Source organism: Betta splendens, chromosome 14 (genome assembly GCF_900634795.4).
Source record: "Betta splendens chromosome 14, fBetSpl5.4, whole genome shotgun sequence".
Lineage (NCBI taxonomy): Eukaryota > Metazoa > Chordata > Actinopteri > Anabantiformes > Osphronemidae > Betta > Betta splendens.
This window is the reverse complement of record NC_040894.2, coordinates 875,742-888,628: the sequence shown is the minus strand read 5'-3', so window position 1 is coordinate 888,628 and position 12,887 is coordinate 875,742. Positions and strand designations below refer to the sequence as shown.

General features: G+C 45.7%; 2 protein-coding genes across 5 annotated transcripts; one reads left to right on the top strand and one right to left on the bottom strand.

Annotated features, from left to right (window-relative positions):
* The first annotated feature begins 53 nt into the window (after nucleotides 1-53).
* nhp2 (NHP2 ribonucleoprotein homolog (yeast)) lies at nucleotides 54-3,074 on the top strand. Its single transcript, XM_029172746.3, has 4 exons — nucleotides 54-871; nucleotides 1,769-1,838; nucleotides 1,980-2,085; nucleotides 2,323-3,074. The coding sequence occupies exons 1-4, from the start codon at nucleotides 706-708 to the stop codon at nucleotides 2,446-2,448; spliced, it is 468 nt and encodes a 155-aa protein (XP_029028579.1). The 5' UTR covers nucleotides 54-705; the 3' UTR covers nucleotides 2,449-3,074.
* A 1,240-nt stretch (nucleotides 3,075-4,314) lies between these two features.
* Nucleotides 4,315-12,005, bottom strand: lcp2a (lymphocyte cytosolic protein 2a). Of its 4 annotated transcripts, none has more exons than XM_055514722.1 (22): nucleotides 11,928-12,005; nucleotides 11,217-11,800; nucleotides 9,648-9,710; nucleotides 9,469-9,515; nucleotides 8,760-8,825; nucleotides 8,653-8,678; nucleotides 8,528-8,571; nucleotides 8,321-8,417; nucleotides 7,817-7,893; nucleotides 7,684-7,747; nucleotides 7,469-7,546; nucleotides 7,130-7,155; nucleotides 7,012-7,031; nucleotides 6,858-6,929; nucleotides 6,721-6,739; nucleotides 6,595-6,610; nucleotides 6,409-6,496; nucleotides 6,195-6,238; nucleotides 5,914-6,002; nucleotides 5,453-5,527; nucleotides 5,009-5,158; nucleotides 4,315-4,786 (listed from the first exon to the last, which is right to left on the bottom strand). In XM_055514722.1, exons 2-22 carry the CDS (start codon nucleotides 11,292-11,294, stop codon nucleotides 4,637-4,639), a joined length of 1,389 nt encoding a protein of 462 aa, XP_055370697.1. In that variant the 5' UTR covers nucleotides 11,295-11,800; nucleotides 11,928-12,005; the 3' UTR covers nucleotides 4,315-4,636. The 4 variants fall into 4 exon arrangements, with proteins under 4 accessions (XP_055370697.1, XP_040929576.1, XP_029028571.1 ...); XM_041073642.2 differs by having other exon boundaries at nucleotides 8,234-8,417; nucleotides 11,928-11,998; XM_029172738.3 differs by having other exon boundaries at nucleotides 8,234-8,417; nucleotides 8,528-8,568; nucleotides 11,928-11,998.
* Nucleotides 12,006-12,887: the final 882 nt, after the last annotated feature.

Genomic DNA, 12,887 nt, shown 5'->3' with positions numbered 1-12,887 from the left:
CAAGTTAGTAATGGTTGTGGTAACATTTTGTGTATACCAGCATGTGTCAATTGCAACTTGTTTTCTTTTCTTTTATTGCTGATGCATGAAGCACCCTGCTGCAAAGCATAAACAGGCAGACATTTGTATAAAATACAGAGGGATGTTTTTTGTCAGGTCACGTTACAGCAGATACGTTCTCGGCCGGTCAGGAAGTTACAGGGCATTCGTTTAATTTCTGAGGGAAACAATGCTTGGATAGAATTTAGGGGGTTGTGTTTTGTTTTAATTAATGAATTGATTTATTTATTTATTTTCTCCCTGATTGATCAACTCTGGTCCACTCTCCAGCATGATAGGTGAGTGTTGACAACCTTTGAGTTGGTTGCCACCCGCCATTTAAAAGACAAGAAGAAGAAGAAGAAGAAGAAGAAGAAGAAGAAGAAGAAGAAGAAGAAGAAGAAGAAGAAGAAGAAGAAAAAAAAGAAGAAGACAAAAAGAAAAAAGTAGAAGAAGTAGTAGTAGTAGTAATAGTAGTAGTAGTAGTAGTAGTAGTAGTGCTAGTACCGCTGCTGCCACTAGGTGGCGGTAACGCATAATTCTTCGCCAGCCGCAAATAAAAGTAAGAAGAAGAAGAACACGTGTCTGAAGGAGGCGCGTGGTGGTCGGCTAACAGTCACAGTCAGGAGGTATTAACGTAGAATTGAACATTAGACTTAAATAGAAATGACTAAAGTAAAGAAGGAGAAGGCATCGGCGGAGGTCGAGGAGGTTGCAGCCCCTGTTGGGAACGAGAAGTCGTACCAGGAGCTGATCGCCAACGTCAACCCGATCGCTCAGCCGCTGGCCCCCAGAAAACTCAGCAAGAAGCTTTATAAATGCGTCAAGAAGGGTAAATATAAGCAAAAGGATGTGCCCCTTAGACCGAACCCTTTCGGTGGTGACGTTCTTATTTTGGCATTACTAAACTCCGTTTAAAGGTTGAGCCGCGTCGTGTGTTTTGGTTAAAAGGTATCGCCTCAAACGTAAAACGAGACCTTGAACGCACCACGGAACCCTTGTGCTTCATTCAAACAGTATTTTATCATTGAAGGCTCGAATGTCGCGTAGTTAGTTTTTTTTGTTTTTTACAGAAGCAGCTTTTCGCGTTTGTGCTCATGCAGCTAAAAGCGAACTTTATAATAAATGAATTAATAAACATGCTTGTAGAAACGTGTAACAGCATAAACTAAAACCAAGTATAAGCTGGATTTCAGCTCGGATCCATGCCGCTGCTGTTTCCGACCACTTTAAGTGTCCTGTTCTTGTAAAAACGCGAACGGGAACAAATTTGATTCAGTTCAACCTATAGTTATGTGCTGGTTGAAGCTATAACTCTCTAGCATGTATCAAAGAAACAACACCGCGGTTCAGAAACACTGTCGATGCTTGATTCATTTGGCAAAAATCACGTGATCATATGTCACCGCTTCAATAGGACGTTCAAACCTTTATGAAAAGAAGTGTTAACAGGATTTGTCGTGTGTGTGCGCGCGTGTGTGTGTGTGCGCGCGTGTGTGTGTGTGTGTGTGTGTCACAATCAATCTATCAGGTGTCAAATAGTATTAATTAGAAGGCGTCAACTTGAGTTGCGGTCACCAGATGTCACTAAAGATACAGTGTTGAAAAGTAATGAACCCTTTTTCCATACAAGCTTCAGAAAAGCTTCATTTGGCCATCGCTACATTCTGATCAACTTTATCTGATCGTTGCTCTAAAAATGGTTCTGTGTATTGTTCTGTGGTCTCAGCTGCGAAAGTGAAAAACATCCGAAGAGGAGTGAAGGAGGTTCAGAAGTTCCTCAACAAAGGAGAGAAGGGGTGAGTTGAGCACTGAACGAACCCATTAATATCAGGTTTGAGTTGTGTGGAAACTTAATGGGGAGAAATAGTGTCGTCATCGGTTTTAGACTGGTCGTCACGACGCTGTTGCATTCACTTGTCTTGCTTGTCTTTCTGCAGTATCTTGGTGTTGGCAGGCGACACGCTGCCCATCGACGTCTATTGTCACCTACCGATCATGTGTGAGGACAGAGACCTGCCGTACGTCTACATCCCATCAAAAGTGGTGAGTCCAGTTTATATCCAGCCAGAGAGACAAAGGAAGATCAAAAGAGAGGAAAGTAACATTAGTGGCGGGAAACTTGGTTACATACGAAAACAGTAACATTTAGTTTCAAACTGGACACTATCAAACTGTAGTACAAACATGTTGATAAAGTTTAGTATGTTGACGTTCTCCTGCTGAGATTTATTTATTTTCTCCAACCATTTAACCACAATACAACTGGTCGTGTCTGTTCAGGATCTGGGTTCATCTGCGGGGTCTAAGAGGCCGACGTGCGTGATCCTCATCAAGCCCCATGAGGAGTACCAGGAAGCCTACGACGAGTGTCTGGAGGAGGTGTCCAGCCTCCCCAGGCCTCTCTGAGTTAGAGCCACCACTGGGTCCTGGCCTGCGTGTAAATAAAGGAGCAGTCCAGCGCTGCTAAAACCACAGCGTTTCTGCATTACAGTCTCCACATCCATCCATATGGATCTGTTTGTTTATTGGACTGTGGCCTGCTGCTGAAGTGCATTTGTTCACTAAACTCTGGTTAGTGATGCTGCATTTAATGACGTGGATTTAGCTCAGGGGTGGGCAAACTTGGTCCTTGAGGGCTGCTGTCCCGCTGATTTTTCAACTCTCCCTGCCCCAGTTAATGCTGATTACCTCCATCAGGTGTGTTCAGTCAATCAGCTGCTGAAAAAGCCAACTGACACACGTGATGGAGCTCATCAGCAGGGACACCGGCCCTCGAGGCCAGGATTGCCCACCCCTGATTTAGCTTCACCAAGAGGAAGCTTGTAAAGGTTAGGTCAAAGTAACCAGCATCGCTGTAGGATTAAATGTGGCGTCAACCCATCAGTGACTGAGAGCAGTTAGTTGAACTAAGACTTGGACAAAAGTCTCGACCAAAGTTCATTTGTTTTTGTTTTTTGTTTTCACATTAATCTGATTTATGTTCAAAGTGACCAACAAACCTAAATAAAGTGCGTGTAATGACCTGTTATAAAGTCTGATACTTTGAGCAGCTAAAATTAACTGAGTTAGTGAAAACTTGTGATTCTGTCCTGAAGCTCAAGTCTACAATACAACATCCTGTATGATGATGTTTGACATTTTGGCCACTAAGCAGCAGCATTGTGTCAAAAACAACCAGAGCTTCTGTCCCAGCTGTTAATCAGACCTGAGGCTGGTTTATCTGGACGGGTCACCGGTCCATCACAGACGAACGGACACGCTCCTCTGTCAGTCTAACACATTTATTTGCAGAAGGAAAACCAGCATGCACACAGAGAACATGTTATTGTTATTTCAATGGTCTGATTAAAGTGAGTTTGGATGAATGATTGATTAATTGTATAGATATCGAGAGCCTAAGTTTTTGCCCCTCATTCACCTGACGAGTTGGACGAACAGCGTGTAGAACATACATTTAAAAGAATAGTGTTGTATTGGCGTTCCCAGTTTGAGGTCAGATTTTGTGGATGTGACTGAAGATGCAGCTGAAAGACGTCTCCTGACAGATGGTCGCAGAGCTTAGTCTGACCATTAAGTAATAAAAAAAAACCTACTACTTTTATTTATTCATTTTTGATCAGAGCTCTAAATATTGTTTTATTAATTAAATGCCGATAATTGTTTAGATAAGCTAAACGGACGTGTGTCTGTATTTTCCCTCTCTTGAAAAGAAACCAAGCAGAGTCTTGCACACAAGTTGGTTGCTGTGTGCAGGTATTGGTTACATTTACATGTTCTTCTTTTAGTGTGTGTGTGTGTGTGTGTGTGTGTGTGTGTACTTGCATCACAGTGAGGACCTTTTGGACGGTCCTCACCTACATGTAAGTACCAGGATGTGTGTGGGACGAATAAAGTTTATCTTATCTTAGAAGCAGCAACATAACAATTACAGTTCGTGTGTTTTTCTGTTTGTGATGTTGGGGTTCCAGACCTTTTAGCTGTGATAGAGTAGCTTTTGGCCACATCCTTGAAGTGTTATAAGCTTTTTCCTGTGATTGACTTTTCTGAACAGAAGGACTTCCACTGATGATAAAAGCAGGTGCAGACCGCCTCGGGCTCGGCTGGTGTTCACCTGTGTGACCGCCTGGAGTCGGGGACTATGTTGGCCTCTGTCTTACTGCAAGTGTTGGGGCTAATGGGAAAAATGACCAAATACATGAATGAATGATTTTAAATCCTCCTGTGCTGTTACTGCATTATGTTAAAATCAGAACTAGGAAGAACTGAGAGATCTTTTAAAATTGAAGCAGGATTTAGTTTAATGTATTTGTTTGTAGATCACTGAAAATTCATTAGAACTGCGTCAAAATAAATGTTTAGAAGGTGGCAGTCGTTAAAGTTGGGCTTTATTTAGCGCAGCTGTTGACCGAAACATCCACTCGTATAGTTTGAACAAACACTCCAAACTCCAGAACTGACACAAACCATTCTGAAAAGGCAAATATTGAAATATAAAACAAGCCAAAGCAACGTGTGCAAAGATCGGCTGCTTTTCCATCTGTGGACGTTGATTTCTCCGTCTTCTCCTTAAGTTTGGTTGGACCCACTTCGCTGGTCACAACCGGTTGGGCCCAGTCATGTAGTACCCGGCAGGTTCAGACAGCACACACTGGTTCTGCTGGTTGGAGCTGCGGTTCTTGGCGTCGATGAGGAGCAGAGGAGAGCTGGAGTAATGAGCGATGATTTCACCAACCGACGGGAAATACTGAAACACGCGTAAAAAAGTCTCATTTGTTGTGTTTAACTGAAAGGGCGTTGAGACGCTGCTTCACTGGAACAGACGAGCGCAACGTGAAACCGCTAATGATGTTCTACAGCTTCAGACAGTTTCTGTTATTTCTCCACATTTCCACATTAGGTTTATATGAACTACTTCGGGTCATGGATTCCACTGTAGTGGACACTCGGTCTGTCCTCAGCACGTTACCTCCTGCGCTTTGAGTCCCGTTCCCAGCAGGAACTGCTGCTTCTGCTGTCGGATCTGGATGTTGTAGACTTTGTCCTGGTAGAAGACCATCAGGGTGAAGGGCTGATTTTCCAGCTGCCGAGTGCTGTCCCTCACCAAGTAGACGCCGTCCTGCAACCAGACACGGAGTCAAACCTGCTTCCTGTAACGGACTCGTTAATGTGCTGTTAAGCTTAGTGAGTTAGTGGGTGAGGATCAGCCCAACAAAGAGCTTCAGGCTCAACCAGCAGCCGTGTGATGCTTTTTTTATTTTTGACACCTAAACCTAAATATGGACTGAGTTCATCAGGAATCTGTGTGGATTGTGGCCGAGCTCAGTAAACGTCTCCTCTGAGTCACAGAGAGCCCAAAGCCTTGAACAGACACAGATGCCCCAGAAACACAGGTCAGAACACCGTCTCCCACCTTCTGGACCCGCCTCAGACATCCCTCTGCTTGGCCTCTGGTCACTTTCCCCACGTACCAGACGGGATCCAGATCCTGAACACAATCCACTCAGGTTAGATCCTGCACTGCCATCAAGTGTGTGATCAGTGGCGCTGTGTGTTGTTATGTGTTGTTACCAGTGTGTGTTGTTACCTGTGTGTTGTTACCTGTGTTTTTTACCTGTCGTTACTTGTGTCGTTAATGTATGTCGTTACCTGTGTTTTTTATCTGTCATTACTTGTGTCGTTACCAGTGTGTGTTGTTACCTGTGTGTCTTTACCTGTGTGTTTTTATGTGTCGTTACCTGTGTTTTTTATCTGTCGTTATGTGTCGTTACCTGTGTTTTTTATCTGTTGTTATGTGTCGTTACCTGTGTGTCTTTATGCGGTTACCTGTGTGTTTTTATGTGTAGTGACTTGTGTGTCATTATGTGTTGTTACCTGAGTTTGTAACAATGATGCTGGTGGAGGAGGAGCAGGAAACTGTTGAGTTTCTGCTCCACTGAAGCTGCTTCTGTGTTCGGCCAATGCTGCACAGACACACCCTCGTTTATTCATTGTTTTTAGTGAAGCACAATAAAGTTTGGTTGTTGAAGAAATGCAATAAAATGCACAACGTAACGATCTAATGCTTCTGAGCCCCAAGCTTTTCTCACGGCTGCTGCTCCTGGAGCTTTAGGGCGCTCATGCAGAACGTTCAGTTACATGTGTGTGTTTCTTACCGGATTTCAGCCTGTGAGGCAGAGAAGCTGTAGCAAGTGGAACACTGGAATGCAGAGAAAGAGGAAACCAATGACTCCTGATCACTCCTCAAAACAACCATTACCCAGTCTCCTGCTTCCTAAAGATTTAGCTTAGATCGTTGTAGCCAGCACTGCATTTTAAGAGGGAGATGATGATATTCGCTCCTGAGGAAGAAGCATTTACGGAACACACCTCTCTGGGTGACGGGAGGGAGGCCCAGGGAGTCCGGGGCGGGGGGGCAGACCTTTAGTTTGAAGGGGGAAGATGTTGTGTTTAGGAGCTGGAACAGAAGCACAATTCAAACCGAACACCAGAAGAGGGGCCTGGGTTTGTTCCAAGAAATGAGGTAAGAGAAAAAGCTAGAAACATCAGCCTTACCTTCATTGTGTGTTTGCTGAAAACATACAAAAGAAGGTTTAGAGCTCATTTTTGATAAAACCTTCAGAGTAAAAAAAGCAATCCACATCGGTGGACCGGTGGAGAAGCAGAGATGGAGCTTCTTACCTCTCGCCCTCCGTTGAACCTGTCAAAACAGAAAAGCAACATGATAATGATAAAAAATGATGATAAAAAAGCAACATGATAAGCACCAATAATCTGTTTGATTGTGTCACAGCTAAAAATGAGCCTCCTGATGTGACCTGTTGTGTGACGGCCGGGCGGAGGAGCTGCTCCTGCTGATGGAGGCGCTGGACGGAGGAACAGGTGGAGGCCTGAAAACACAAACAGGCTCTGAGTCGCCCCTGTTCATGTAAAGAGGCGGCTTGAAGATCAGAGGACGTTACTGTCACTTACTTTAAAGCTTGTGAGCATGGCTGTAAAAGAGACAAATAGAAATCAAATGAAATGTGCCACAGTCAAAGCAAACAAAAAGACAGACGTCCTCAGCTGAGTTCATGCAACAGTCACTCACCCTGTCCACCGTGTTCCGATGAGGTCCTGGAAAACAGAAAACGAGAAACTCAATTTCAGAAGCAGGCTAAAACTGCTGCTGCAATTATGTGCAACACACAAAACATTTATATTCAAATCATGACAACAGAAATAGAAAGAATCAAACTGTTTGCAGGTGGCGCCTGAACGCACCACAGGTCAGCTTAACAAAAGTAGCTTAAGTCTGAAGGTTTCGTCCTCTACACCTTGAAACCCGGTGGTTTTTAGAGCCTGAGCAGTAGAAACGTGGACACAAACTAACAACTAGTGTTTGTGTGGCCGTTAAACATGAAAAGGTGTCGTGTGGGTTGGAGGTTACCTCTGATGGGCGATGGACTGAATCCCTGATCTCTGCGGGGTTTGCTGTCGCGACAGATCTGAGGCGGTTCCGGAGGATCTGAACACAACATGGATCCAGTGTAGTTTGTTTATAATGTACCAAATAAAGTAAAGTCCATTTTACAGAGTCCTTATTAGAAATCCTCCAGAACCACCGGTTGGGCTGAAGGGACAGAAGTTTGTAGAGTTACTCACATTTTGCTGAAGGTCGTCCACCACCGTGAGGAGACGGGTCCCTTCTAGAGGCCGACTCTGCCGGCTGCACACACAGTTAGCAAACAGACCAAGACGCAGCGCTTTCAGTGTAACGGGTTCAGGACAGACTCACCACCGGAGGCGACAACGAGGCCACTTGGGGTCGAGGACTCAGAACAGGAGGAAGGCCCCGAGGACGCACGTGGTTATCTGCAGGTGGAGAAGAAACATCCCAATTACTCAGGTTCCTCTGAACAAAACATTAACATTAAGCTGCAGTGGAGGAACATCCAGTCCAGAAATCAGAGGGCAGTTTGAGTGCAGAGCAGGAAATCCACCAACCATTTAACTGCATTAGCATATTATAAGATAATGAATAATGTAGCTGGATCAGCTTCCTGCTGATGAATGATTATTTGGTCTTTACAGATGTTCTGAGGTTCTGAGGATGTGGATCTAATGATTTGCCCTGGTTAGAACCATTGTATAATCAAAGCCAGTGTGTCCGGGTTCCTAATAAAGTGGACACTAAGTTAATGCTGATCATCACCTATGTACTCCCCGGGGGGCAGCGGGGGGCACAGCTTATGAGGCAGGTCCTCCGTGGGCTCTGAGGGAGGAGGCTCATAGTCATTACCGTCCACCTCCTCATTCGGGGACTCATAGTCTCCCACGCTGCCGTCCTCGTCTCCGCTGAACGGACTCTCATAGTCGTCGTCAAAGTCCTCGTTGTCCTGGACACAAGCCAAAGCTGACATTTTGCTAAGGTTCTTTAAGGGACAGTAGGAGGAATTAGGTGGAATTTTTTATGAGATTTTGGATTTGATTTGAAACAGCAACTCACAAACTCGTCCTCGCCCCAACCTTGAACATCAGCACTGGTGTCTGCTGGGAAGGAAGCAGCGTGTTAGTGGCTCAGCGGGAAAAACAAGCACTGCCTCACACACAAGCAACAACTAGACTTTCTACCTGGTTCGTAATATTTGGGCGTTGACCTGCGATGGAAACAAAGACAGAGGGAACGTTAGCAAGGCTTCAACCCCCTCACGCACAGAAGGACTGAAACACAAACCTACTTCTTGCCAAAGAGGCACCTTTTCTCCTCCTTTTTGCTGATTTCGGTGCTGATCTTGGAGATAAAACTGAGACACACAGACATGCAAGGGTTAAACCAACACACCATATGAAACAGAAGCAGAACTGATCCACTTGGAGGAGCCTGAGCCTCCACATTCTGAACAACCCCCCACCTCAGGCTCAGATGGAACATGGGACCTGCTGGTCCTGGTGACTGACCAGGTTCTAGAGAACTAGAGTCTGAATCCAAATGTGCACACACTGTACAACAGCAAAACAAAGAAGCTCTCCAGTATCACTAGAGTGAATGTGGAATAGAACTGTTCTGTGTCACAGTTATCAGAGATGAAGACGACGCCAGCATCCCGTGTTGCACTTCAAATGGCCTGGTGGCGATGATACGACTCAGGTGTCGTCATCAGCAGTGCGAGCAGCCACCCATCTATCTATCCCAGCGGCTCCGGGCAGGGTCCACCCCGGACACCAGTCCATCGCAGGCAACACAAGTCAGAGTGATTGTGGACTGTATGCATGTGGGAGGAACCCGGAGAACCCGGAAAGAACCCAGCCACGGGGAGAACATGCAAACTCCACACAGAAAGGCCTCCGGGAATCGAACCCAGGACCTTCTTGCTGTGAGGCGACCGTGCTGCCCTTTCAGTGTGGACCCCTGCTGTGTAAACATTAGTAAAGTGTGTCACAACTCACGGAGCCTGGAGTTTGGGGAACTTCTGGAGGTCGTTGTCACTCAGGTTCTGCAAAAAGACAGTGAAGTGCGTGACGCTGCTGCCTTGCTCCTCCGCCGCCCTGCTTCCTTGCCCACTTCCTACGCCACCTCTTTTCTTTCCATACTCTCCTTTTGTCTTTATTGCGAACTTGCAACTCACCACAAATCTGGAGCCGTTGATGGAGTTTTTCAGCACTGTCTTATCACAGCCGGACAGATTCATCTGTGAACACAACAAGCAGACGTTGGAGGCACTTTGCTTTCTTCTACTCACGACTTCACATTTAGATGAAACTCTTGTCGTAATGGTTTCTGTTCTCAGATTATTTTTGGCGAAGCTTGTGGAGCTTTGTTCACCATTGTGGTTTTCTTGCCCTGGTTTACTTTAACACGACGGCTTCCAAATTGTCATGTTTATTTCCGTAAATGACATTTTGAACTTTTGACGTTTTAAACTCGGCCACTGAACATAAACTGTTCAATTGAACCTTTAGCCGTTTTGCAGAAAGTGACAGAGTGACAGACGGTAGTGACGCAGCCCTTTGTGAGCTCGGTTCCTCTTTTCTGTTATTGTTAAATCGTGAGTTCATCTTATGGGCGGGCCGAGGCAGATGCTGGATATCAAACTGAAACAGAAGAATCTTTGTTTCGTAAGTTCTTTGTTTATACAGTGAATGACGTCTCTGATATACAAGCAAACACCCAAGCGGCTTGTGTGGCATTTAGGTTTCACCCGTGCCTCCGCTCATTCTAACGCTGAAGTTGTGCTGTTTGAACTGGGGCATTATTGTTGTGACTAAATGAAAACATTGTTTTGCGTGCGACTTATTAAACATTTAGTGTTTCCCCAATGCATAGATGCAGCAGCTTCAGAGCATTGTGTTGTTGCATCATTTGGTTCTGTCATGTCACAGCTTTGACAGTCCTGCTGCTGAACTGAAGAATATTTTAGCAGCTTTATCCATGATGGAAGAGGAGTGAGAAATAGTCTCCTCTAAAACCATGGACAACGCCTTTTTAAGCTGCAGCGTTGAACTGGACGATAGAGACGGAGGTTTCTTTGTTTCATGTGTGTTGACCGGAATAAGATACACGAGGTGAAGCTGCGTCTCCAGTGGCGTCTCGATGTGTTAAGACACAACCTGTCAGGTTTCTGATGTTAGAACATGGACCCATGAAAAGGCTCGGCCAGTGAACATGTGAATGCACATCATTGTTCGGCTGTGACATGGAACATGGAGCCCAGGATGGAGGTCACAGCAGCAGAAATGAGACAATGCACCTGATAGACTCGCTTTTAAACACCCGATCGATCGAAGGCCTGAAAAGCCACAAAGGGCTTGAGATGTTTCACACTCGGTTGGTTGTGCGTTCGGATAAGTGGACAGAACGCAGCCTCTGACTGAGACACTTTACTGGATGGAACTTGGTTCCACGGTAGATTGTTTTTGTGGAGCCGTTGGATTCACGTACAGAACAGTTGAAGAATTGGGTTTTGACTTGTTTTGTTCTCTTTCAGATCATTTTCCGCTCATTTCCGTCTTGTTGCTGCTGTTTCAGCACTTTGTTATTTGAGATGATAACTTGATATGTTAACAACACCTTGATCACTGGTTCAGTAAACCCTGAAACTACTTTTGGTGCTTTGAACCAAGTTCGCAGAATCAGCTTTAATTGTGCTTTTACATTTCAATGGTTTAGTGGAGAGAAAGCTGTGCTGTGGTCTCACCCTCTTCAGGTAGTCTGCCAGCTGCTGTGGGCTCCATCCCATCACTTCTGATTTGGACGGCACTCGGTCCGAGCTCATTCTTCCAGGTCCTCGGTGTCTGTCCTGCTGCCCTTAAGACGTTGCTTCCTCTAAGGGGAGGAGATCATCTGCTGCACGATCTGTTCCCAACAGCCTCCTTGTTCTGAGGGAAAGGCCTCGTTTCTCACCCGCCTTCCCTCAAACTGAAAACCAAACTTCTACTTAACTTTCAAAGAAATTGTGACATCTTCCTCGAACTCAGCACAGTCTAGGTCTCGGAGGCAGGGAATCAGAAGAAAAAGGCGACGACCAGACAGACATGTCGCCGTGGAACCAAAATGGCTTCCTTCTTCCGCTCTCTCCTCCACTTGCATGCCTCTCTGTCTCTTCAGCTCTTTTCTTCCTGTTCTTGCTTCTTCCCTCCCTCTCTCAGAGGAAGTGACTGTGCAGGGGGGAGGTGATGAAGGCAGCATCATCGTCCTCCTACCCTTCATCGTCCGACCGCAGAAAGGAATAGAGGCTGCTGCTGCACCCACTCGCTGCAGCTCAGCAGCTGAAGAGAAACACTGGCAGCAAACACAAGGGAAAGCGAGCTTGGGTCAGTGTGAGATTCAGGTTTATCACTGCTGAAGCGTCAACACTGACCTGAGGTCAGTTGTATGTAGATTTACATCAAGAGTGAAAGTATGTTACTGTTATGTCTGATCCAGATGCAATGAAAAGCACTCTGGGTCAGCGCAGCTTTCAGTGTCCCTCCGAGGGGGGGGGGGGGGGGGGGGGGGGCAGACCACCTGCTGTGTGCGCCATGATTAACTGCTGCTTGCGCCCGTCTGTTTTAGCTGTTGGGAACCCCCTCAGCTCCTTCCTGTCTGTCCGTCACAGTTTGGGCTTCACTGACTCTTGAAGAAGTGAGACCGTCGCCTGCTTGAAGAGAATCAGTGGTAACAGCATCACTGCAGCGTGAAGATGCAAATTTCAAAAGTCTCCAGCTTCGCATGTGCATCATTTGTACCATTACAGTACACAGTCAGTGAGTTTAAGGCGTAGTCACAGGTCTGAGTATCTCCAACATTCTGGCCTAAGTCAGGATTTTCCACATATCCTGGTTGAACTTATCCTTCACTTGGTTACACAAAAGCAGAATCAGTTAAACCAGAGTCTGGGCTAAACTAACCCAGGATAAAGCAACAAATCTCCATGGTAACTTGACTGATCCTAAGCATGCTTCTTGTCAGCTGAGTCAAGGATAAGTTCATCCAGCAAATGTAGGAAACCCTACCCGTAACACCTCTGGAGCATGTTCAGTGGTTGATGCACCAAACATTCATTGTTGTGTTTGTTCATGAAGCCTGAGCTGTGGTTGACTCCAGCCAACACTGGGCACCAGCTCATACTTCTTTCATAAATCAGCCCATTTACAGCCAGCGACTGTAAACGTTGCAACTGCAACTGCATGATGTTTGCTGCCGTTTGCGAAGCGCCTGTTTGGTCGTCAAGCAAGTGTTGCAAGAGAAGAAAACAAACTTCCTCTTCGCTTTCCTGTTGATCAAACCCGGACTTGCACGACTTCACCTCAAAAAAAACTGTCTCGACATTAACCCAGCTGCTGTAACATCACTACCATTCCCCAATCAGCAGATTCAAACCACTTCT

Bases quoted from the DNA above. Each gene is read 5' to 3' on its own strand.
- lcp2a (XM_041073642.2), bottom strand. From the start codon at position 11,294: ATGAGCTCGGACCGAGTGCCGTCCAAATCAGAAGTGATGGGATGGAGC. The intron at 7,894-8,233 runs GTGATGATCAGC...CTCCACCTGCAG, and splicing joins GCCCCCCGGGGAGTACATAG to ATAACCACGTGCGTCCTCGG. The intron at 6,239-6,408 runs GTGTGTTCCGTA...TCTGCATTCCAG, and splicing joins CCCTCCCGTCACCCAGAGAG to TGTTCCACTTGCTACAGCTT.
- nhp2 (XM_029172746.3), top strand. From the start codon at position 706: ATGACTAAAGTAAAGAAGGAGAAGGCATCGGCGGAGGTCGAGGAGGTT. The intron at 872-1,768 runs GTAAATATAAGC...CTGTGGTCTCAG, and splicing joins TTATAAATGCGTCAAGAAGG to CTGCGAAAGTGAAAAACATC. The intron at 1,839-1,979 runs GTGAGTTGAGCA...GTCTTTCTGCAG, and splicing joins CTCAACAAAGGAGAGAAGGG to TATCTTGGTGTTGGCAGGCG.